The sequence below is a fragment of the Scleropages formosus genome, chromosome 3, assembly GCF_900964775.1.
Source record: "Scleropages formosus chromosome 3, fSclFor1.1, whole genome shotgun sequence".
Lineage (NCBI taxonomy): Eukaryota > Metazoa > Chordata > Actinopteri > Osteoglossiformes > Osteoglossidae > Scleropages > Scleropages formosus.
The window spans coordinates 7,387,651-7,414,372 of NC_041808.1; the positions used below are offsets into that span (position 1 = coordinate 7,387,651).

At 37.6% G+C, this 26,722-nt stretch overlaps 2 protein-coding genes across 2 annotated transcripts in view; both read left to right on the plus strand.

Moving 5' to 3' along the window:
* Positions 1-2,232: 2,232 nt before the first annotated feature.
* Positions 2,233-12,857, plus strand: g2e3 (G2/M-phase specific E3 ubiquitin protein ligase). The gene is made up of 14 exons (XM_018734691.2): positions 2,233-2,438; positions 2,680-2,777; positions 4,204-4,305; positions 5,712-5,836; positions 7,515-7,683; positions 7,943-8,049; positions 8,151-8,267; positions 9,045-9,169; positions 9,971-10,073; positions 10,249-10,559; positions 10,752-10,933; positions 11,101-11,273; positions 12,288-12,499; positions 12,610-12,857. The coding sequence occupies exons 1-14, from the start codon at positions 2,378-2,380 to the stop codon at positions 12,855-12,857; spliced, it is 2,133 nt and encodes a 710-aa protein (XP_018590207.1). The 5' UTR covers positions 2,233-2,377.
* A 3,058-nt stretch (positions 12,858-15,915) lies between these two features.
* scfd1 (sec1 family domain containing 1) overlaps positions 15,916-26,722 on the plus strand; it is a 39,795-nt gene continuing 28,988 nt past the window's right edge. The window contains exons 1-10 of the mRNA XM_018734812.2: positions 15,916-15,988; positions 19,775-19,845; positions 20,903-20,991; positions 22,577-22,667; positions 22,817-22,939; positions 23,072-23,159; positions 23,444-23,533; positions 24,878-24,933; positions 25,338-25,423; positions 26,051-26,150. Of these exons, the coding sequence (XP_018590328.1) occupies positions 15,958-15,988; positions 19,775-19,845; positions 20,903-20,991; positions 22,577-22,667; positions 22,817-22,939; positions 23,072-23,159; positions 23,444-23,533; positions 24,878-24,933; positions 25,338-25,423; positions 26,051-26,150 (825 nt within the window). The 5' untranslated portion in view covers positions 15,916-15,957. The remainder of the gene's footprint in view (positions 15,989-19,774; positions 19,846-20,902; positions 20,992-22,576; positions 22,668-22,816; positions 22,940-23,071; positions 23,160-23,443; positions 23,534-24,877; positions 24,934-25,337; positions 25,424-26,050; positions 26,151-26,722) is intronic.

The window sequence follows — 26,722 nt, forward strand, 5'->3', positions numbered from 1 at the left end:
CACTGTCTACAACTGCTTGCCCTGACAAACCGGAGCCTAACTTGGCAGCACAGGGTGCAAGGCCAGAGGGGAAGGTGATGCCAGTCCATCGCAAGGCACGCCAAGCAGGTCTCAAATTCCAGACCTGCCAGAGAGCAGGTCCCAGCCAAACCCGCCACGCTCCCTGACAGCACTATAGCAAATCAAAAATTGAATAAATTAAGTGTTTTTAACAGTCATGTGTGCCACACACAAGGAAGGTGGAGTAATAAATGACCCCACGGCACAAGCAGACGTTTCCCAGACTGACCTGACAATGCAGGGCATTGTTAAAGATACCACACAATATTAATACAAATGAACACAATTCTTTAAAACAACACTGCAAATAAAATGTTTGGGGACGTAATGGTGTTCAAAAACAGAGGCTACCAACTACCATCCTGAGACCAAACCACCTGCCAAACAATCCTGACGACAACCCCCTGTACCCGAGCATGAAACCCTCAAAACATAGTACTCGTGAAAAGATTAAACAAAAACACACCAAGCTTTTCAAAATATTGCACGTGAGAGAAACCTAGCACATGTACACGCATGTCCCGGCAGAGCTATTCACAAAGTCAGCAGTGCGTCCATGTGGGTCTGAGAGAAACAGCTGTCTCGCGTCCTCCTACTTGGTAACCTCTCTGGGTGGAAAAAGAGAAAATAATCTATACCAGTCAGCTTTCCTCAAACCAAAGAGTAAAATCAAAGTACAGGTGAAGCGCTGACCCTAAATCACCCATTGTATGGGTACCTGTGTGTATGGAATACCTAGTAGCTTAGAGGTAAGCGTTTGCCCCTTTAGGCCCAAAGGTTGTAGGTTTGATTCCCACCTTTGAGCAATGTACTTACCTAAAATTACTCAGCTTGATAAAAGATAGTAAGTACTGCATAGCCTTTTTGTACAATGCAGGACCCATTTATTGAAATAGCTGCAGAGGTTTTGGAGCAAGGTGAACTCGGACGGTTAAGAGAACCGGTGTATTTTCTTTCCTGTATATAACAGGAGAAAAAAAGAAGTTGGAAAAGTTGGTTGCCTTTGGCTCTTCTGTGTGTTATATTTACATTTATTCCTTTAGCAGATGCTTTTCTCCAAAGCGAGGTACATCTCATACAAAATACAATATGTACGTTACATTAGGGAAAGAGAGACTTATGCAGACGCGTGATTCTTAATTGCAGTTAGTTACTTTCCAACATATAAACCAATGTTTATCACACGAGTAGCTGCATAAAACTTTATCATCATCATTTATCTCCAGGAAAAATACAAAATTACGTCAACAGAAGGAGAGATTTGAAGGCAGATAAGTGATTGTCGAGTACAGTCAATTTACCACATACTACTGTGAAACCACTATATATACATTAGCTGTATGTACCTAGGTTTTTTTAAATATTAAACAGATAACGAACATGTACACATTTATCAAGCACTTAGGAGATCAGGGAAAAGTGAGTTTAAAAAAGGTGAGTTTAGAAAGCCTTTCTTAAAAAGAAAGAGATTCAGAGAGATTCAGCACTTCTGAGGTGGGAGATCGTTCCACCAGCTAGAACCAAAAAACTGTCGTGCATCTGATTTTGGACGTCCTGCATTATATGGGAGCAGCAAGAAGAGGGAGATGCAGGGGTGTAGCAGTCTGCTTGGAGCGTAACGAGTGATCAGGTCTTGTAGATAATGGAAAGCACCAACCCTAGTGACACCACTGCACTAAAAACCAAATTTCTTGCTTAAGTTCTGAATTTACGGAGGATCATGGCTAACGCAGTCCGCCATGACCAAAACAATGGGGTGAAGGGCTGGTCTTTCTTTGGAAAATGGCATCTAATTATACTTGTGATAGTATAGTCTGAGGGTGCACAAGTAGGTATGATACTGGTAGCCCTGGGCCATCAAAAAATTTAAGAAACTAACCAAGCAAGAACTAAGGGAGAGACTGATTCCATCATTTTATTCAGTCGTTTGCTGACTATTTTTGTACAGGTTATTTATTTAAAAGGAATCACTGTGGAAATAATAACAGAATATAAAATACAACGCAGAAAAAATAAAGCCCATGAAAGAAAGAAAGAACACGAAAAGGATGTTTTCCAAACGCTAAGCTCTGAGCGCGAGGAATACTTGCTCCCCTGGTGTGACGTCACGCTGTTCCTCTCCCGGAAGTTTTGGTTTGAATCTCGTATGAGAGGGAAGTTCGAAACCTTTCTTTCCGATTCAGACGTGGAGACGAAGTCGGGCGAATGCAGCCGCAGTAAAAATCCGTGTAAATTCTCACGCAAGTTTCCGTTTAAAGCAACCATTTTTACACGTTCGAAATTTGGCCTCCTGCTGCTCGCGTGTTTCGGCGAAAAAATGAAGAGGACGCGCTGCGAGGGGGAGGAGGAGCTCGAGACAAATACAAATTCCAAGGAAAGTAAGTCGACGTGACCGGCTCTCTTAAGCCTTTTGTTTTAACACGGGAGTGTCTGCGTGGAGGACAGGATACGTGCTGTTAAATATATATTTTGTGTGTGTGTGTGTGTGTGTGAGTGATTAAATTGAATTCATCAGGCTTTGTTTTTATTTGGGGGAAAGCCATTTGATTTGATGTTGACGCGTGGGCTTACCCCCCCCGTTGGTGTTAACCTGTGTGGTGTTTTGTGTGTGTTGTTCAGTCTGTGAGCTTTGCAAGCTTTCTGATGATTGTCCCAGTAAATATGGGGAAAAGATCACCCTGAAGCACCACAACCTCACAGTTCACTACTTCTGTCTGGTGAGTTATTTTCTGTCATTGATTGGTAGTGTTCTTTCTCACCATAGTCATAACTGGTGTACTTTATACGCACACACTGGCTGAAGCCGCTTGTCCCGAGCGGGGTCACGGTAAGCAGGGGCCTAACCTGCCAACACGGGGCGCAAGGCTGGAGGGGGAGGGACCGCACCCAGGACGGGACGCCAGTCCATCGCAAGGCATCCCAAGCGGGACTCGAACCCCAGACCGGCCAAGCCCACCGCGCCACCGTGCCCCCTGTAGTGTACTTTATATCATTACCCAAATGTCTTTTTCTACATGGTGATTTTGCTGATTTACCTCTACATTTATATTCCAAGTAAATGGGACAAGCGGTTCAGAAAATGTGTGTGTGTTTTTGTATTCTGTATGATTTGATATATATGATTTCTGATGATATATTCCACATGACCAAATGTCCCATCCAGAAGGACACCAGCCACTTCATGACATATGGTCTGCAGAGATTGTCCTCTCAGGTTCCTGACAGTTTCTGTTGAAACCTCACTTAAATTGGTGTCCATTCCAAGTATACTTGCTGTATTTACATTTATTTATTTAGCAGATGCTTTTCTCCAAAGCAACTTCTAATGAACTCTATGTGGTGGTGTCAGCCCACATCTTACTCACCAAGGTGACTTACACTGCTAGATACACTACTTACAATGGGTCACTCATCCATACATCACTGCAACACACACTCACACTCTCTCTCTCACACACGCACACTATGGGGGGAACATGAACAGCATGTCATACTAGTTATTGTTAACAGTACTATAGTATTAATAGTATATTTTGTCCTCTCTGTCACACTGTGGCCCATGTAGGGCACCTGGTAGGTATGTAGTTAGAGCTGCTGACTTTGGACCCAAAGGTCACAGGTTCAGATCCCATCTCCAGGTGTAGTACCCCTGAGCAAGATACCCTAAATTGCCCTAGTAGAAAGAACCTAGCTGTGTAAATGGGTAAACAGTTGTAAGTAGATTAACATTGTAAGTTGCTTTTGAGAAAAGCATTAGGTAAATGAACAAATGTATATGATTTCAATGGCAACTTTGTCATTCTACCTATAGGTGAGTTACACATACAGGAGAACAAAATTCCATTTTTCTTTGGACCGCCATGCCACACAAAACATACAGTGCAGTTTGTAAAAAGATAAGTACAGGAACAAGATGGGTTTTTGTCTGTATAGATTTATATTATATATTTATCTTCACTGTACAGCAAGTTAATGTTATTGAGTCAGGATTTGCTGTAACTGTTAACTGCTGTGCACACCATGTGCAGTTACACTGGAATGGGTTGGAGTTTGGGGTGATTTATTACTCATTTAAAAATCAGTTCAATTTGCCATCAATAAGATTGTGTATAAATGGTTCATATTCACTGAAATTTTACTCAGCTTATGTCCAGTGGAGTATATCAGCGAGGAGATGAAGACGAAGGAATCTATGGGTTTTTAGTGGAGGACATAAAGCGGGAAATACGCAGATCCTCAAGGCTGGTGAGTCCATTGTCAGTTAGGCCATGTTTGCATGTTCTTTATGCATGTTTGTGAGTCAGTTGTGCATGCTTTGCTGCACTCAATGGTTTTTTTTTTTTTTCTTTTTCTTTTAAATCACTTAGAACATTTGCATCATATTTCTTTTCACCCAAATTCAGCTATAGGCTGCAGAACTGGATCGGGGAAAAATGCAGACTAGCTCTTGACATTTTAATAAGAGAGCAGTATTTTACGGTTCTTTAGTATTCAACACCAAAACTAAATTTAAAAAAGGCTACCAGTTGCTTTTAGTATCAGCTTGGTCATATGCATTATATTGGTGTTTATAAACACTGGGTCCTTGTGTTAAGAACATTTAAGCAAGTGACAAATTTTTGAAGAGACAAATGTTTTGTATATTTTAAAAAAAAAAGAAAAACAAAAAACTTGTGGAGCAGATGTTACCTGCATTTGTACAAAACAGACATTAGTTGTCAGTGGAAAAACAACCAAACTGAAAATGTGTGACAGGACGCACTTCCACTGTTAAACGAACAGTGGCTTGTGTTCGTGAGTGTTGGTGATCAATAAGAAGATGAGAAAACGTTGCTTATGTTTACGAGCAACCGTCAGCATTGAATAGGAATTTTTGGTGAGAATGTTTTTTATTTTCAGTCATTTTAAATTAGCTTCAATTCTAATGTATTTTGACATTAATAAAAATGTTAAAATCTTGGAGTATTTTAGCTAAGCTGAGACTTTAACAGAACCAGAAGCAAACTGAGTTTTGTCTCTGCTATTATGGGTTTTCTTTTTTATTTCATAGATCATAAAGCAAAGTGACCAGATGCTGACAATCTCTGCGCAAGTTCACATATGTGATGAATTGTTGTAGAGGTTGTGGAAGTGTATTTTTAAAGTCAGCATCATTTTAATATTGTTTGTGGTTAATAAAGAATGATAAAAGTCCTGCAGCACACTACTGTCCCCACTCTCTGTGTACTTACTGTCTCACACCCTGTGTTTCCAGAATAGGCTCTGGAACACAGTGGCCCTACATAGGATGAACTGCTGACAAAAATGGAGTAGTCTTACAGCAATTTTTTTAATCTATTAAGGAGGTCTGAGGTTTTCACCAAACCTTAACCCATGAGTGCATTGAAGAAACTCTTTATTAAGCATTAATGGATCATGTTGTAGTGGTTGGTTTTACAAACAGTTATAAATTTTTGCTTCTGGTCATATTTCTAAGCATAATTCCTACCCCACTTGTGTTCATAAGTTGAGGACCCAGTGTATATACGTATGCTGTGTTCCATGCCATGCGTAGGAACTCTGCCGAGACTTGTCACAAAGTTTATAAATGTGTATCTTGAGTCCTTTCATTTATTTTTTTAATAGAAAGTTTGTGTGTGTTTTGTGCCTAGGCATGTACAGTTTGTAAGAAGAAAGGAGCATCAGTTGGTTGCAATATTAAAAGCTGTAGAAAGGTGGTTCATTTGCCATGTGGAATCCAAGAACAGTTTATCTTTCAGTTTACTGGACAGTTTCCGTAAGTATTTTTTTTATTTTTTAAAAAAGTTTTTATTTTCTGCTTCTGATCCTGGGTCTCTGAGTCCATAAAGTATAACTTGGTAATTAATATGTAAAAAACTATTGTTTAAGCAATAGAAAGAGTATGTGTGACATGAATATTCTTACCCCGTAGCATAAAAAAAGCCTTTGCCCAGGATCTAATACAGATGATTTAACATCAAACATTTGTTAGTAATGCTACACAGAGGCACTATTGGCATAGTATGTGGGTGCTTTGCAGACTGAAGGACAAAGGCTTCTGTGGTGAACTCTTTTTCTGTATCATAAAGATCCAAGTGCGAAATTTTCAAAATATTTGTCCAGATTGTACTCTTCTTCTCCCTATGCTTCCTGGATGGACTCTGACCCTCCATGGCCCTGTGTTGGACAAGCAGTTAATAATAATGAACAAATGAAAATATTGCATTAAGACAAGCTATAAGTAATGTTTTTGTTAATAGCATTATGTTTTATTGTATTATTTCCTTGCCTGAAATTTTTTTTTTTTTTTTTTTTTTTTTTTTTGTTATTTTAATTTTAGGTGACATGCTTTAATTTTATTCAAACTTATGAGAGGAATGGATATAATCCTGTTCACTCACTCACTTCTGATCATTGCTTATACTTGTGCAGTGTCACAGCAGTCTGGAGCCTATCCCAGGAGCATAGGGCATTGGGTTAGAGAAGGTACATCCTAGACATCATTAAATATTTTTCCTCCTGCATTACATTAATAGATGTATTAGTAATACTGTCTAGTAACAGTGTGCAAACACTGCACTTGTAGTGATGTTATATACACTTAAGGCAGAATTTATAATTAGGGTTGGATTCTTTGCCTGTATTTTGTTGTTTGTGGCAAATTATGCTGTTGTCATTCTCATTTTGTTCAATAAGTAAATAAGAATTGGGTCTACTAGTAATAGTCTAACATATGCAGCATTACCTGAAATGTATCACGTAGTTGATTTTAGCCACTCGTCAGTAAGGAGTAATATCTGAGTTTATGTGAATTATGGTGTGAGGGCAGCAGGTAGTGCTGCTTGATGTAAAGACCAGTGAGGTGTAACTTGAGGCTTGCTAGTTTGTGTCCCAGGAGTAACTTTGAAATGGTACCCTCAAGCAAAAACCTTTGAAACATTAACGAAATTCATAGAAAAAAGCTATACATTTGCATTACTTTACCTGTTGCATTTAACTTTGTATTTCATGTTGGTTCGATATGGTGTTAATCTTGTAATACTATTCTTAATGCTATGTGATTTTTTTTTTATTATTATTATTTTTTATAAAAAAGTGTACTTTCTACCAGTTCTGTATGTGTAATATATACTGGTTTAAGGAGGGGTGTCAGACAAACTACTTTGAGAATCGCATGTCTTCTACAATAGGTGGAATGCACATTTGTTTTGTCTCAGTTGTATTTCACTTTGGAGAAAAGTGTTTCCAGAATGAATTTTTTACTTATTGTGAGTGAGTATACTGTGTGCTAATGATTGACAAGGAAAAAAATCAACAAAATTCAAATGAAAATGTATGGCCTATAACAATGTATAAATTCTAGGACTGGTAGACAAAAAGGTACAACACTCTGCTAATATGTGGAATTCAGGGGAGGAAAAAGTGCTAATTGTGTTATTCCTCATTACCAACAGGTCATTCTGCAGAGAACATTGTCCCACTCAAACAAATTCTCAACCATCCTGTCCCAGCACTCCGCTGTCATGTTCTATCTGCTTGGAGTTTGTCGAACCTGTGCTGTCCTACACAGTGCTTAAATGCCCCTGTTGTCATAGCAGCTGGTTCCACCGTGACTGCGTGCAGGTGTGCCTACTGTTTGTCATTCATTGTTGTCCAAATAAATATTTATTTTCTAGCATCAGACACGAGGGTAGCAAAGTTTCCCTGTCAGTTTTCAGTCCCTTTATTTACATTCTGTAAATCCTACAACTCTTTTGAAATTGCATCTTACTGTGCATCTAATTATTTTCTTTGAGAAAGTTAAATGAACATTTGAACTTGATTGTTTACTTGATAAGCAAACTTTGATTTTAAATATTTTCTTTACCACACTCCCTTTTAGCATCAAGCATACAGTGCTGCTCTGTTCTTCTTCAGATGCACCATTTGCAATAATAAGGACAAGTTTCAACAGGAAATGCTCAGAATGGGAATCCACATACCGGAAAGGTAAGTACCTTTTGGTAACTTACTAATTTTTTTTCTGTCATTTCAAATAAATGTATGGTATTTGCTTGTGTGTCAGATTTAATTTTGTATCTGTTGCATAGAGATGCATCTTGGGAACTTGAGGAAAATGCCTATGGTGAATTATTGCAAGTGTATCAACGCTGTGATGCTCTCAAATGTATCTCTCATAAAGGTCGAAAGTACAGCACACAGGAAGGGTAAGAAAAGTTGAGCTTTTGTCATTCTATGTTTAATTATAGTTTTTACTTCACCACTTCTTTCCCAGGAAACTGGAAAAACAAACCAATAGAAAAGAACACGTAGATTGCTTGTATACCCATATCCCTGTGTGTGTGTGTGTGTGTGTGTGTGTGTGTGTGTTATAGACTATACATATAGATAATACAGTAGACTGTATTATCTGTAGAAATAATGAAAAGCCCTGAAGCAAAAAATAAGCTAAATGTTGGAAAGGCTTAGATATTAGATGATTGAAAAGTGTACAATGCTTTGTGTGATTTGATCGACCTTTCTTTTGTTATAAAATATGCTTTATGCGTAGCTCAGCTAAGAGGGGTTTCAATCATTATGAATGATTATAGTAATTTAAATGTATTCATTTGGCTGATGATGCTTTTTTCCCCAATGCATTTTACAATATTAAGATACAGTTATTTACCTATTCATACTGTTGAGTTTTCATGGGACCAATCTAAGGTAAATACCATGCTCAAGGGTGCTGCAGCAGGGTGTTTGATCCAACTTTGTCCAGTGCCACCAGTTGTAATCATTACACTACCCTGCACAGTAACTTTTGCAGTGTATCTAAACCGAGAATAACTTCTTTTGCTTTATTAATTTTCCATAATGTAAAGTGTAATTCTTCAGCAAGTCAGACTGAACAGACATAGAAGTTTCTTGTGCAGCATAAAATGTGCTTTGTAAAAATGTTTTATATTCACAAGCTTATAGTCTACATTTCTGACACTCTACAGGAAGTGGGAGATTTTGCGCTGTAATTTTTGTGGCTCAAATGGAACTCATCGAAAATGTGCATCTTTGAAGCTGTTTGAGACGAAATGGGTTTGTGATGTCTGCAGACCTGCTGCAAATGGAAATGGTAAGAGGATTATTTACTGTCTTGTACTCCTGTTCTGTGTTGCACCATGGTCTCCGGAGAAACGACATTTTGTTCCACTGTATACAAGCTATATAGAGGAATGACAATAAAAACAACTTGAACTTGAGGATGTGGGGTTCTGTCAGGCACCATCATACAAATCAAGATTTTCCTAAGTCAGTTGTACCAATCACTGCACAGCTCTTGAAGCTCTCATTACTAAGTAACCAACCAGTGGCTTATATTGTTCCATAAAAGTTAATATAATGACTTCTTTTGTGAAGAATAGCATCCATTCCAAGTCCTCCCCATGCTAAAATGACCTAACTTGTAAATACAGTGCTGAGAAAAGTATTGGCCCTTTTGCTGATTTTCTCTTTTTCCAGTTTTTTTTTCCTTGTTTTGTTTTGTTTTTTCCATTAAATCTGATTTTTTTTTTTCTTTCTAGTTCTAGTAATGTATGAATTGAGTTAGTAACTGGTTGTGTCCCCTTTAGCTGTAATAACTGCAGCTAAATGCTTTCAGTAGCTGTTGACCAGGATCTCATAATGCAGTGGATTTGTTTCTAGGGACTGACCTAAATATATGTATCCTTTTGCATTTGCATCAATGGTTCAATCATAATTTACATCAAATACCACATTTAAACTTTTTCACAAGAAGCATAAACTTCTGTTTCAATTTATGTATGGCACCTTTCCAACCAACGTTGCTTCACTGCACTTCTGAGGAAAATGATACAAAAAGCAGGCCAGATCATAATCTTGATTTTACTCATTCTGATAAACATTTCTGTTATAGAAAATCTTTGTCGAAATATCAAGTCTCCACCTTCAGGGACAAAGGAAATGCGAAGGCTACTGAAAAGACGGAAATCTTCTCTTCATTCAGTTGTTTGTAAAAGGTAAATAAGATGCAAAGAACATAGAGACTTCCTCATACCTTCTTAAAATAACTTGATGTTTACAGTCTAAATAAATGACCTTCTTATATAAGATTAAAGTAGCATCCAATAGCTTTCCAACAGTGTCTGCTATGCTTGGTGGGAAGATAGGGTTAAGTATTTCTGTACATTCCAGGTCTTCTCTTCAGCGAAATACCCCTGGAGAGATCCTGCATACACTGGCCAGTCAGATCTCAAAGCACCAGTTCATGTCAGTGGTGGTAAGAAAAGATGGTGTCTTCAAGGCTGCCCTGGAGCTCCTGAGACAGGCGGATTTTGATCCACATCACTCTCTGAAAGTGACATTTCCAGATGATGAGGAGCAGACCAATGACATGAATAATGGGAATCTGCAAAGATTTCCTAGGCTTCTAATACAGGACTTGCAAAATTCAGTGCTCTTTGAAGGTCCTGAAAATAAAAAGAATCTGGCATTGAACTCTCAAGGTAAAGCACTGCAACAATCCTGTTACATCATAAAGGTTATGCAGGATCACAGGCTCTCTGAAATTAAATGAAGTGAGGAAACTTAAGACATTTTGATATATTCAGTCTGAAATCACACAAAACCTCACACTTTTTGGTTGTGTGTTTTACATTTGTTGCAGTGAGTTTCACTTTCTCTAAATCCTTCTCCAGCTGTACAAGAGGACTTTTACTTTGATGCAGGATGTATCATAGCTTTAAGCCTGATCCATGGGGGGCCTCCTCTGGGCTTCTTCTCCGAGGCATTGTACAAGTGCCTTTTCAACTTTCCAAGGGATTCTCATTTGACTGTGGAGGACATGGGTGAATCACTTTGTGCAGCCAAAGTGAGGAAGGTATACATATTTTGCATTTCATTACTTTCATTTAAAAGTTTCAGATGCTAAAATGTCAATTTTATTCTTGCTACTTTCCAGAGAAGACAATTTGTGGTATAGTTCAGATAAAAGAGAATTGCATACATTTTATGGCTGCTGATTATGTTGTGCATCTTTCTCCTTAGATAAGGGATGCTCAATCTGTAAAGGATTTAAAAAAAGCTGTCAGTTCTGCATCAGATTATCTTGAAGTAGCTGGATGTTTGAGACAAATTAACAGTCTGTCCGACAAGCAGCCGCTAGTAAAAGATATTGTGAACTTCCATCTTGTAACAAGAATGCAGTTACCACTCAAAAGGTACGTACTTCTTATTTTACAGTCCATTAACATGGATTAAACAGAAAATCTAAAATGTTTTCAGAATGAAGTCTTGCTAAGAATTGCTGCTGAGAATCTCTTATACAGCATCTTCAGAAAATTTTCACCATGCTGGAACTTTTCTCACAAATTTTTCCATTATAGCTTAACATTTCAATCCATTAAATGTTCTTTGTCCCTAAAACATAAACAAACTGGTGCAAGAACTATGTATAGTAGAACTATAGAACTATGTACTGTGTAATTGAGTCATTGTTGTATTGTAACTTAAATGTTCACCTGAAATCCAACCATTCTACATGTTTTCTCTGGATTAGGCTCCACTTTGCAGCTGCTGGGAACAAGTTTCATAGTTATTTCTCCTGTAAAAGAATCCCCTAACACATGTACCAAATTGTTATTAATACAAAAGGAGTGAACAGTTATCAATTAAGATATTTCACTACGAAATTAGGTTATTTATGAGCACATTGCATTTACTTTAAAATGAACTTCCAACACAGCAAAACAAATAATTGGGATGAATACTTGAAGATATTGTATATCATATAGTACTGTATAATAGTATTAATCTTTTTAACAAGCGATAATGTAAATATTGAGTTGGTTAGAACAGCAGGTAGCAGTGGTTAGAGCTGTTGCTTTGGCCTCAAAGGGCCCAGGTTTGAATCTCACCCCCTGAGCACAGTGCTTGCCCTGAATTGCTCCAGTAAAAATTATCTGGTTACATAAAGGGGTGAATTATTGACAGTAGCTTAACATCATATAATTCTTTTAAAAAAGTATGTCCTGAATGGGTAACTTTTAGATATAGTTCTTTTATCAATATATAAGCACTGAAATATATCTGAAATATTTTGTTTATTTACGGAGTATTGAGAATCATTTTGTAATGACACACCAAGACTATTACTTATCACATTAATAGTGCAGAATGGTTTTGGGGTTATTTATACTTTTTTTTTTTTTTTTTTTTTTTCTTTTTCTTTTCAGATTTCGAGATGGACTAAATACCTTGGGTCTCTTTGAACACATCCAAATGTTCCCAGAGATTTTCTCAGACCTCTTTTGCTACCCACCTGCGAAAATATCAGCTCACACAATGGCTAACCTTTTCTTTGTCCAATTCTCTGACAATGAGGAGAAGAAAAAGAAGGAAATAATAACAGAGGGATTCTGGAGACAGTACCTACATGATTGTGAAGGTATTATTTCTTTTTAAAATAAGGACACTTTCAGGATTTTGCATTTTGAATTTCAGGAGTTTGCCATTTCTAAAATTATTTGACATTGTACTCTTTTAATTGTGTTTCAGAGGGCAGATGTGCTACATCACTGGAGGACATTCTCATCTTTGCTACGTCAAAAGACATAGTTCCTGCAATGGGATTTAACCCAAATCCCAGTGTATCATTTGTGCACTCACTGAGCTCAGTAGGTACAGTTCCTGAACGTCAACCTTGCTATAACAAAATTGTACTGCCCGTTGCCACAACCTACGAGATATTCAAGAAGCACTTGGAATATGCAGTATGCCAATATACACTGATGCAAACAATCTGATCCTTTTTTTCACTTATTCTGAAAGTGAGATTTTTAAATTCCCAAGTGGATTGCAATGTCTGAATATTATTTTAACGTTTTGTTCTCCACTTACTGTATGTGGTCATAACATTCTTCATGAACGTGTGAACCTAGACATATTCCTGCATATTCCTCTGAGCGAATAAGAACATATGAATGTTCTTTTGTTTTGACATAGCTGTAAATACAAAATTTGCTATGATGAATAAAGCTTTCAGGCTTTTACCTTTTTTCATTTTCACTTTGATATGTTACTTCCGTGCATGTCTGTGTTTTCATGTTTGCTGAAAATTTCCTTTATTCGTTTTTAAATTTTTTAGTCTCAGAAGTGTTGCTGTTACAACCAATCAGTTAGTTAACCAATCAGTTAGTTTTCGATGTATATACTGCTAAATGCAAAAAAAATAATTTCTTTTACGAGGGAGGCATGTTGGCACAGCAAGTAGCACTGCAGCCTTACAGCACCTGGATGGTGGGTTCAGTCCCTACTCGGTCTGTGTGGAGTTTGCATGTTCTTCCCATGTCTGTGTAAGTAGTGTATCTAGCAGTGTAAGTCAGCTTGGTGAATAAGATGTGGGCTGATACCACTACATAGTGTTCATTGGAAGTTGCTTAAAACAAGGTGTTGTCAAAACATTGCGTTCTCTGCAATATTATCAACATGTATTCACACGTGTTCAGTATCAATTTGGACATTGCAATACTATATATCTTTCTGTTTTACTGGCTAATATGATAAATGCAACCCAAATTTTCATCTTAAGGTACAGCTCTGTTTCCATCCCAGTAGCATAGGGAGTATGTACTCCTAAGAATGTTATAGAACAGAAACGTATGTACAGTCTTCATCTTGTTAACTGATGGCACTTTACACATTTAACATGCAGCCCCATTAATATTTTGGGAAGCTTTATGAATATGTAAAATTTAATAAGGTATTTCTTAAAACATATTTTTGTATTTACTTGCAACATGACTTGAAATAAATTATATTTTTAAATGCTTGTATGCATTTTGCTGTTTGTGAAGGCTTAGAAAACATTTAGTATTGGAGTAATATCTACTGTAGCTGTTATCACTAATCTGTTTTCATGTTTTAAGTATTCAAAATATTGCTTAGTAAACTAAACGTGACAATGTCTAATAACTGTAGTTATCAAGTTCCCGTGCTGTCAAAAAAAAAAAAAAAGTTTGTTGTCGGACTTGTCCATTTAAAATCCTCCACACAGTCATTGTGTAGCATCTTCCATGATATGAGTACTTTTGTAAATAGCACTGACATCTTGAAACTGGCAGAATGTAGTGGGTATGAATATACATAATCAAAATGAAGGGGAAATAATGTTTTTAATGCCAAGTGTAAAAAATAAAGACAGTTTTCAATGGCAGCCTTTTTCACTCTGTAATGCATGTGGAACAGTTGCCAATAGAAGCTTTGTGTTGCATGATAACACTTTGATCCAGACTCCTGCTCCAACACCCTTGATCTCTGGTCACCCAGAGTTGCTCAGGTAAAATTTTATGTTTCACTTTTTTTATTATTATTTTATGTTTCACATTTTTTTAGTAGTAGTGTATCTAGCAGCTGGGGGGGGGTGTGGTGGCGCAGCAGGTTTGGCCGGTTCCTGCTCTCTGGTAGGTCTGGAATTCGAGTCCTGCTTGGAGTGCCTTGTGATGGACTGGCGTCTCATCCTGGGCGTGTCCCCTCCCCCTCCAGCCTTGAGCCCTGTGTTGCTGGGTTAGGCTCCGGTTTGCCACAACCCCCCCCAGGACATGCGGCCTCAGGGAGTGTGTGTGTGTGTGTGTGTGTGTGTGTGTGTGTGTGTAAGTCACCTTGGTGAATAAGGTGTGTGGGCTGGTAATACTACATAGTATCCATTGGAAGTTGCTTTGGAGAAAAGCATCTGCTAAATAAATAAATGTAAATCTGTTTCCTTTTGCCTTTATTGCAATATAAGGGCACTTGTTTCCGCTTGCTACACACACATTTTCAGAACCGCTTGTCCCTTACGGGGTCACGGAGCCTACCCGGCAACACAGGGCGTAAGGCCGGAGAGGGAAGGGGACACACCCAGGACGGGACGCCAGTCCTTCACAAGGCACCCCAAGCGGGACTCGAACCCCAGACCCACCGGAGAGTAGGACTGCGGTCCAACCCACTACGCCACCGCACCCCCCGCTTGCTACCCATTGTTTAGAAATTGCTTTAAGGGAATCGCAATCAATTCTGTAATAAATTTTTTTTTTTTTTTTTGTAAATAAAATGGAATTGCTGATAGATTAGTTGATTCATCAAGATTCTCTAAACCTCAGCTATGGAAATTTAAAAGGCTATTTATGTGAACATTTTAAACCTGAAGCTACATTAAATTTAATTTTAGAAATACTTTCCCCAAACCCCTACTAAATGGATCGATTGATCTTATAAAAGGTTCCTCACTTTGTTATTGATCCAAGACAAAGGAACACCACAATAAAGCTACCAGCAACAGTGACAATGACACAAAAGAATTTAAAAACGCAAGAATTACAACCACATTAGCTTCATAAACTACTGATTTCATATTAACATTTTTTTTAATATATATATATATATAATAACAAAAATGTACCCCAGTTCCTCTTTTTTTCCTCATGAATCAGAATGGATTAACCAGTCCAGGTATCAGGTTCCACACACTGTCCAGCTCAACAGGTAAAATTTCTCCATTCATCATTTCTACTGATTTAAAATCTTTATTTAGTAAATAAATCCTAGAAATTATCATGTCAGTAATAAAATTTAAATAAATAAATAAACATACCAGAGTTCAACCAACTCAGTCAGAGCGCCCATCCATAGAGAGGAGCTCATTCGAGAACAAACACAGAGGCCACTTCACGGTTGCGCACCTACTTACGCCTTTTTACCCAACTACCCGTATGCAAATCGCAATTGTTTACAGTGCAGTACTGGGCTCGCCCTCTAGGGGCGCGCTTGAATATCGTTGTACACTACAATACATTTGAATAGCCTCCATATTGGCTGCCACGTCATCCTAATTTCCATCATCATCATCATCATCATCGAAGAGCCAAGATGGCGGCCTCCATCCGAGAGAAACAAACAGGTCTGCCAACGTTTTACTTATACATTTTCCTGATCGTGTCGCGTTTGTAACGACATATGAAAAGGTTGTACGTTGAAGTCGCGGCACACAATTATTCCGTGTAATATTTGTACCACGAATACTTTTGCGCACACACTTGTGACTTGCGGAAGCGGAGTGGTAGCAGACTGCAGAGCTCGTCAGTGAGGAAATTAAACTTGTACTAAGCGAAAGACTGCGAGTTAAAGAGGCTGATTTTCGTCAGGACGAAGAATGTAAAAGTAAATAATGTGATTGCGCGGCGGACAGAAAGTGTACACGTGTTATCCACGAGTTTTTCGTGTTTTGTCATTTTCTCAGGTTGTTTCTTTGCTTTGTTTCATTTGTTTACCATCATCATGTTGTGTGTGTGTGTGTTTGTTTTGTTTTAAGATCTGAATGTCTGCGTCCTATCTTTGCTATTTTATTGAGGAGAGTTTTAATAGTATGTATTATCCTTATTATTATTATTATTATTATTATGATAACTAAATATAAAATACTGATTAATATTAAAGATTATTTGTAGGTGACTACAAGAAGTGGTCTAAGTTGGACAGTTGGCAGTTCCTAAGATGAGCCGAGTCTTACCGTGTTGCACTGTGAGCATTGCCAAGCTGGGTAATTTTACTGGAACAATTTAGGGTAAGTACCCTGCTCAAGGGTACTACAGCTGGGATTTGAACCTGTGACCTTTAGGTCCAAAGGAAGCAGCTGTAACCACTACACTACCCACTTAAGTGAATTAAAGGTACATACAAGCTTACAATTATTTATACAGCTGGGTAATTTTACCGGAGCAATTTATGGTAAGTACCTTGCTCAAGGGTATTACAGCTGAAAGTGGGAATCGAACCTGCAACCTTTGGGTCCAACATCAGCAGCTATGCTGATGCTATGCTAGCGGCTGTACACGCTGCCTTTGGTCAGGTGTTTAAGATTTGGTGATATGAAAAATGCACGTTTTTTTCCCCGCCTTTCCCTAGTGATTTTTGTATATCAAAGACGTAGGGTTACAACGTAAAACACATTTATGCATTCCTTTGCCCCAAGTGGCACCCGTTTCTTCGTAATTTCACCAAATCTGATTAAAGTGGACAGTTACATCAGACATTAAGATTAGTTATTCAATTCAGTTGTTTATTTTTATGGAGCGCTCCTCTCATGCAGTGACACAGAGCTCTTTAACACAGACATAAGGCAAGAAAATCATAATACAACAAGTTTTCCGTTAATTTATTACATTTCGATATTGTACAGCTGTCTCCTTGCACTCCTTCAAGTGTACATTTAAAAAACACTCAATCATCCATACATGCTGTCTCAGTGCTGAGGGGGGAAATTGTACATTAGTTTCCTTATGATACCTTGTGCTCAAACTGTTAACATAGCTCAGTGAATTTACCTGTCCTGTAATATTCCCAGTAATGTTCATTCTCAGTTTCCCTTGCTATGCATTGTGAGATGCTGCTCTCAGTATGTAACTGGATGGGAATTGTATGGTTCGGTGGCCTGAACATGGTTGAAAAGTTTTTTTTTTTTCTCTCTCCCCTAACTTTATGTATTGTCCCTCAGTGGTTTGTAGAGATTTCTGATTATTATATTACATGGCTTCTTTGGCCTTTTGGCTAAGATAAAAGTGTAGTCATTTTGACTCTTTGTAAAATTGCACAAGCCGTAGTACTTAAGTGCAAGGTACAAAAAAAAAAAAAATCTTCCATTCAAAACATTTAATTCATTTAAGATTTTGGTATGAAACCTTTATAAGTGGTCTAGAAGTTCACTTGCACCGTAGCGCTTTCATATATAAAACTAGAGCCATCACAGTACAAATTCTGTTACTAAAACCATTATATTGTCCTGTTAAAATTATAAGGAAGAAAGTTGATTAGCTGTGACTGAGGTGTTAAACATGTATGATTTTGTTTTCTGGATTTTTTTTCTTAACGTTAAATTGTGTTTTTGCCATGTGTGTTGTTAATAAAGAGCTTCTTTGAAAATTATCTCCACACCAAGTCTGCTGATGCATTAAAAAAATCTTAAATGGAAATAAATGGTAAAGATAAGTGAAATGAATGAAAACAATGCAAATGAGTTCATACACAGAACAAGCTGACACTGTGATGTTGTTTGCTGACATTATAAACTGGTGAAGGTAGTAAATAAGAGCCAATGGAGGTTCAGAACTTAATGGAGCACAATCCAAACTACACCTGGAAAAAGGACTGCTTGGTGACTCTGGTTTCAAGCTGATCAGCTGTTAGGAGGTTCAAGAAATCTAAACTGATGTGTCACGAGAGGTGATACAAAATGTCACATAAGTATGTTTTATGAAAAGCACTCTGTGTCAGGGAGAGAAACTATACGCCAAGAAGTTGCAAGTAGTGCGCATCCCTATCATGAAACAAGGGCAAAAAATTACTGTATTTTTCAGGTGTGATCACGTAGCATCTAATAAATTTCAAAAGTGTACCCAGATGTTCCAGAATTCATTTGAATTGAAATGTGAATCAAAAATTAATTTTATTCAGTTCACCACAGGTATTTTTCTCCATTAGGTGGTCATTTTACTTCCAAAATGAGCTTTTCATTCTATACTTGGCATCTCAAACCCAACCGTTTATTGTCCAATCAGTATAGTTATTTTCGGGCTAAATCTAATGTATAAACCTCTACATAACCCTAGAAATGATGACTACTCCTGTCTAAGAAGGGTTTGACTGGTCAAGGCTGGACTCCTTTTTTTTAAGCCATGTCTGAGAACATAAGTGCATCTCATGATTCTGTAGCCTGTCCAGATGTGTAATACATAATTTAGTGATCTTTCTGTAGATCTCCTGCAGTAACTTCATGGTAAAACATTTATATGTATCGTTTTAATTCGGTAATAGCCATTGCAGAATGACAGATGAGAAAGCTGGCATGTGTTCTGAGTTAAGCAGAGTAGGTCTGACCTTTCCAGTGGTTTTTTTATTTTTTTTAATAGTTTACTACCTGTCATATTTCTTACAGAAACTTTTATGGTCATTAATGATTTAAGACATTAATGTGAATTGGTTTTTCAACTAGAGCTGTACATCTTGGAGCTGGAACATTCTCCTGTGAGCCATTAACTCTTCGACTCTTCTTTGCTGATTTGTCTATTTGGTCTCTGTAGCCTCAACTATTAGCTAGCTTTCAGCCCCTGTATTGTACTCTTCCTGATTTGGAGGTTGTATAGGTTGCAAGCTGACAAAGTATCTCAAAACGTTAGTTTTCCATCACATTATTTGCTTTGTTTAATCTCAAATATGCAGTTCAAATGTCAGCATCAGAATACATAGATGTCTTTTGTGTCGTCGCAAATATGCATTCAAGACGGCGAGTTCTGGGCTCCATCTTCACATTTAGTGTGTTTTGGTATGATGGAGCTTCCATCACGGACATATTATTTTAGAAATATCTGCAAGTTTGGTTTGGCTGAAAAATTGTAATAATGAAAAAAATATGACACCAGAATAAGTTCTTGCTTATAACCCTGTCTAGATTTTATAGTACATTATGTATTTGGTTAATGCCTTTATAATAATGTTTTCCACTCAAAACTTGGATGTAACCCTGTTTTTTTCTCCATGGACATATAACTTTTCAATTGGTGAAATTGCCCAGAACAGTTTATGTGCCACTTTTTCTTAGTGTACAGGGAAACTTGCTGTATAAATAACTGTGTGACTAATTCATGAAACTCTGTGTTGCGTGCTGACGAAACCTTGGCGTGTTTGCTTCCAGCTGCCTTGAAGAGAATGCTGAATTTCAACGTCCCACCTTTGAAAAATACTGCTGCTGAGCCAGTATGGAAGGTAAAGGCATTCTTGTCTTGTACAGGCTTCCCTTCAATGACAAGCATAATTAATTCCTGAAGAAATTGCTTTAAAGGAGAATTCTGTAAAAAGATACCTTCATAAGTATTAATTCAAATGGGGGAGAAATAAAGAGTTCACGAAACACAAGAGGTTCAACAACACTTACAATTTCTGCCTTTTTTTTTTTTAAATCTCAGAGAAGCACTTAATTCAAGCAAAGTCATCAGCATCAGAATTGCTATGATCTGCATTTTTGAAGTTGGTTATACAACAGATTTGCCTTCACGCTTTCACTGATCTGATATTTTCTCTCATTGTTATGCTGTTGAATTCTTTTTCTTGGGTGGCACAGCGAGATCCCCACAGCTCCTGGTCTGTAGGTTCAAGCATGGGTTTATGGCTTATTATGATGTGAAGTTTGCGTGTTCTCCCCTGTTCTCGAGGATTTCTTCCAAGTGATCTGGATTCTTCCCACACTCCAAAGATGTTTTTCCCATGAACTGGTCACTTTAAATCAGTTGTCATTTGTGGGGCACCAGCTTTGCTCTCTACAACATTTGTTTCTGCTCAGATAGTGATTTATAGTACATTAGCTAAACAGTCCTGAAATCCAAATAAATGGGTACTTCCTGTCACCAATATGTAAAATATGCTGTTGTGATCATTTTATGTGTAGCTTTTTTTTTTTTTTTTTGGGTAATTCAGTGATTTTTAACTTTGCGGATTCATGCATTATTTTTCCAATGGGAAATAATGAAAATTTAAATCCCATTTAAAGGTTCCCTCCCTGATAGGTTAATTTCAGTGAAGAAATTACTGCCATTGAACAAGGGAAAGTTGTATTTATTCATCTACACAGTTGGGTATTTTTGTTGGGTATTTTTATTAGCATAAGGTCAGTACGCTCAGTGGGGCAGGAATTGGGGCTTCAAGGCCTTCACGTTAGAACCTTCGCTACTGACACTGTCTGCTCTCCCTTATAGGGCCAAACATAAATTGATTTTCTTGTCCCTTTCATCCTTAGCAAAGTCTGATGCAGTTTTTCATCCACCAGGTACTGATTTATGACAGATTTGGCCAGGACATAATCTCACCTCTGCTTGCTGTCAAAGAGTTAAGAGACATGGGCATCACTTTACACCTGTAAGTAAATAAACTCAGGGCAGTATTAAATGTTGTTGTCATTCATTCTATTTCAGCAACTTTTTCTTAAAATATTAGACGTCATTTATGGTGTTTTTAGGGGTGAATTTAGGATGGGCTTGGCCAGAATTGGGATTTTCTTCTATAAGAAATAATGAAGTAAGTCATTTTAATTACACACACACACACACACATACTTTCAGAACCGCTTGTCCCATACGGGGTCGCGGGGAACCGGAGCCTACCCGGTAACACAGGGCGTAAGGCCGGAGGGGGAGGGGATACACCCAGGACGGGACACCAGTCCATAGCAAGGCACCCCCAGCGGGACTCGAACCCCAGACCCACCGGAGAGCAGGACTGTGGTCCAACCCACTGCGCCACCACATCCCCCCATTTTAATTACATTTACATTTATTCATTTAGCAGACGCTTTTGTCCAAAGTGACGTACATCTCAGCAGAAGTACAATTTATGCATTACATTAAGAGAAGGAGACATAGCTGCAGACGTGAAAGTCTCAAGCAAACCTGGTTCGTTACCTACCACTTGCTGCACCGAGGTTCATTGATCAAGTAGGTGCATAATTATCCGGTTTGCAGGAACAAATTAAGATCCTTAATGAGGGGGAAAGAGTAATATGTCAGTATGAAATGTTGGGTTATTTAAATTTAGAAAATACATTTCGAAAACTGAAATTTGAACTGAACAGATTGTTGTATCAATATTGTTTGTGTACTAAATTTTTGCTGTATGTACATGAATAATGTACTTGGACAAGATATAGGAATTTGAAGATGTATATAAATTTCAAGGATTATTAATCCTTTAATGATGAGAGAGAATTTTTCTTGCAAACAGCTGAAACATAAACCCTCAGCTGTGGTAGTGTGGAGGTGGGTTATTATTTAAAAAGCAAAGTCTTTAGTTCTTTGAAAATGAAGGAATGGAAATTTATTTCATACCTTTCAGAACTTTCTACAAAGGTTCGGTCATTTTGAGATGTGGTGATCGGGAAAGCAGATGATTGTGTCTTATTACAGTATAGTGCATGTGAAAGCACTGTTGAATCCATTTAATAGTGTATATGGCCAATATTTCCTCTTGGAATATTGCAAAATTATTAGGAAAACAGTGTTAGGTGAAAGCTGCTCACCTAAAAAAGGCGTCATATTCTTTGCCTGTTACATATCCATGCAGAACAATGACCAGTCAGTGACTCCCACATGACTGTACATACCAGTGGAGACCCACTACCACGTTTAACAGCTCTCAGCCCTTGTCTTTCCTCGGATTTAAGTTTATCTTGAAGCATTGAAAAGACAACTGATCAGACGATACATCATGCGTGTTCATGTTCTTCTTTTCTGCCGCACTATAATTTTTAGACACCTTTTGTAACTGACACATTTGCATTATAAGATCAAATTTAATGGCTAATTGTATAGCTACTTCAGTAATCCTGCTTTAGTTAGAAAGCTTTTTTGTGTAGTGCTTCCAATATTTCATCTGTCTGAAACGTGATAAGTGTTTTCATCTTATAAGAACTTCATTTTTATAACTAGAAAAACCTCTCATTGTGTAGGTTGCTACATTCAGACCGAGATCCTATCCCCGATGTTCCAGCCATATACTTTGTTATGCCCACAGAGGAAAACGTTGACAGGATATGCCAAGTAAGCACTGTTCTGGTGGTTATGTGTTCAGAGCTCACTGATCATGTTCAAGAATAAGTCTCTGGTTCAACCTACACAGTATTTATCATATGAATTTGTAGAGCTGATGCCCAGAAAATTTTAAGAAATCATTATTTGTTTATTACCAGGACCTTCGTAACCAGCTTTATGAGTCGTACTACTTGAACTTCATCTCGGCGATTTCCAGAAGCAAGCTAGAAGACGTTGCCAGTGCAGCTCTTGCAGCCAACGCAGTGAATCAGGTCACCAAGGTCAGTAAAATTTACACCTTCCTTACTTGCTTGAAAATTTTTATATTTTGTGCTTAAATATTACTAATTATTTATTATGTACTTTTCCCTTGAGGTGATTATTTTTTCTTTTTTTTTTCCTACCCCCCACAGGTGTTTGATCAGTATTTGAACTTTATTACACTGGAAGATGACATGTTTGTCCTGTGCAATCAAAATACAGAGCTCATTTCCTACCACGGTATGTTGTTTCAGTTCTTTGCCATGTTGATCTTTCCACACATCCATTAGTTTACTTGCGAACGGAGGTGGATAGAATAATCCAAAAACACTCAACACTTTTTTAAAGCAATGAGTATTGCTACCAAAAGCTTCTCTGAAAAGTACAGTTTTTGTAGAAACTTACTTCCTACCTCTAACCACAGTGCAGATGTCTTGACATTACTTTATGCTTCATGCTTGTGATTAATGCGTGATGCTAATTAAGGATAAATAACTTCTTCCCATCTAAATTTTAATTCTTAGCAATTAACAGACCTGACATAATGGACACAGATATGGAGGCCATCATGGACACCATCGTAGACAGCCTTTTCTGCTTCTTTGTAACACTGGGTGAGTTCTGGGCATTAATATTCATTATAAGTCTTTGTGAATGAATTTTACATTGCATTTACATTTATTAATTTAGCTGACACTTTTCTCCAAAGTAACTTACAACATTGTTACCTACAATTATTCACTCATTTATACAGCTGGGTAGTTTTTACTGGAGCAAGTTAGGGTAAGTACTTTGCTCAGGGATACTATAGTTCAAACCTGCATAAGATTCAAACCTGCAACCTTTGGATCTAACTGTATTTTATAGAAGATACTGATGACTTTACCCAGCTGTCAAAATTTTGTACCAGCTAGAGGGCAATATTGTATTACTTGTGCTAATGGTACATACTGAATCCTCAACTTACAAAGTTGTAAGTTAAGTTGTGATTGGAAGTCAGTTCATAACTTGATCTGTGCATAAATCCAGCAGTCTGAATCCGTTAAAGCTTAATAGGCATATCCCATGTCTTATTCACAGGTTGGGTTCTATAAGAACTTAAGCTTAAGCTATGATCAGTTAAAGATATGTTATAAATTATTAAATTGATAGTGTGTTTAATTTTCATCAACTGCATGATGTCCAGGTTGCTACGTTCCAAGGCATATCTTGGAAACCCAAGGCATGAGGCAGGGTACACCATGGATGAGATGCCAGTCAGTCACAGGACTTTTCTCTTTTATTAACTTGAAACAACATATAGAACATTTGTCAGCATCTCACTACTTTCAGTTTGCTTTATCGTCATCAACAGAATCAATAAAAGCATAATAATACACACGTATCATGATTTTTTTCACTCAGTTTAGAGGCACCAATTCTTTTACAAAACCTACATTTAAAAGGCTGGAAAATCTAAAAGGAAAAACTTAAATATCAAAATATTTCAATCTAAATACAAAAATCTTCTTCCACCTTACTCGGCATGTTGACCCAGCCTCTGTCATGATGTCAACTCAGCATGAGGGGGAGACATATCAACATACAATAAATGTTACAAAATGATGTTTCTCTGGCCTCTACCCCTTGCTTGAAATGTTTAATGCTTTTAAAGAAAAATAAAAGTTAGCCAAGGAACACACATGCTGTTTTTTCAGAAATGAAAATCACAGTTCATAATGTTATTATCTTTGTTTTATGAAAGATTCCTCCTGAGGTGTGTTTTGATCAAATGTGAAAGAACCGTATTTCTACAAAGACCCAGGTGTTTCAGTGCATGACATCAGGCGGATGAATATCTGTTTTGGTGTTAAGGTGAAACCCAGAGATTGTATAGACATGGTCTGATTTCTGCAAATTAGCTTGCTAACCTAGTATGATCATATATGTACTTTTTTTTTAAAAAAAAAAAAAATTAGGTGCTGTCCCTATTATCCGCTGCCCAAGAGGGAATGCAGCGGAAATGGTGGCTATGGTAAGAATTACTTCTCTTTTTCAGTGCTGTAATGGATATTCTGTGTTTAATGAATTGACAGTGTCTAAGTCTGAAAAGTCTTAGTGGGAGCGTTACACTAACATCATTATGTTTGACCTTTGTGAGAGCTTTTTATTTTTTCTGTACTGTGATTCAGGGACTGCCAAAGTATCCCTCCCCACAGAGCACAGTAAAGGTAGCCTAGTGTACAGTAAGCATGGTGACAAAGCAGTTAGTCATTATTTATGTTAGTGTTGTATGCAAGGTGACCCAGAAGCTTAATGGATGGTTGTAGCCTTGCACCACACAGATGGGTCTTTGTTTACTGCTTTGTCCGGTGTTCTTTCGTACAGCAGCTTTAACACTTGAGATGTTGTTAAATGCAGTCTCTCTGATTGTCATAGAAACTGGACAAAAAACTGCGCGAGAACCTACGAGATGCCAGAAACAGCCTGTTCACCGGAGACACTGTGGGTGCCGGTCAGTTCAGGTGGGTCCGTGTGAGATTTATTTAATTTTCTTACAGGTTACTTCAGTATGTGACAGGAAGCAATGGCAAACACAAATCACTGTCGTGTGTTGTTGACATTGTTCATTGATCATGACAACATGCAGTCATTACATTTACATTTATTTGTTTAGCTGACACTTGCAGTGTGAAGCTACCCACAATTACTTACCCTAAAATTGCTCTGTATAAATGGGTAAGTACCTTGCTCAAGGGTACTACAGCTGGAGCTCAAACCACTGCACTGCCAGCTGCCCCAGTTCTTATAATTTGGCATAAAATGCCATCACAGCATGCATCTGTTAATGGTAAAGATGAATAGGACTGTGGTAAAATAGCCAGGAACACCCTTTTAAAACTACAGAAATCCCACTTATGTTTGTACTTAAGATGAATGATGAAATTGTTGTTTTTTTTTCCCCAAACTGTTTTTTTTAGCCAGTACAATTCTGATGTAGCCAATAATATTCTGAGCAAAAAAGAAGAATGCTACTTCATCCTCTATACAGCCTTATGAAGAATGGATTGAACAGATTTTTTTTATTAATGGTGTAATGAAGACTGTTTGCTGATATCTTTTTTTTTTAATCCTTTCCCCTCTCTGTTCAGCTTTCAGAGACCTCTGTTTGTCCTTGTTGATCGTAACCTAGATTTAGCCACCCCTCTTCACCACACATGGACTTACCAGGCCCTAATCCATGATGTTCTGGTAAGTAGAAATTGGCAGTCTTCTATGCAGCAAGGTGCTGTTCTTAATTTACATTAGCTAACCTGTAAAATATGCCATTAATGTTCTTAATTTTAGAATGTTTAGAATGTTGCGTAACAATACAGGGTGATGTTAAAATTACTCTCCTTTTTATATTTCAGTTTTTGAAACCCCTTTGTTATATGAAATAAACACAAAAATGAACTACTTTTTACTTGCTTAGGGCATTAAAATGACTTAAATGCTCAGCTGAAGTCGAAATCACTCTGTTTACCCAGAACATTTATACAGATCCACAGAATTTTGGCCTGAACCCTTACAGGACATGTGGATGTTTTCAATTAAGTCTTGTAATTGTATAACCTCTGAAGGGGGATATTTGTCCCAGACTTCCTCTTTCACAGGGTTGTTGAGGCACCTTCTAAAGCAGACTGGACAATATGAGTATTGTTAGGATTTTTTTTTTCCTTTTAATCTTTTGCAGCAATGCTGAGAATGGTTACTGTCATGGGGCATTTTGTTTGACTTGGTTCTGGGTTCATGCACCGACTTTCAGGATGTGCATTTGCACT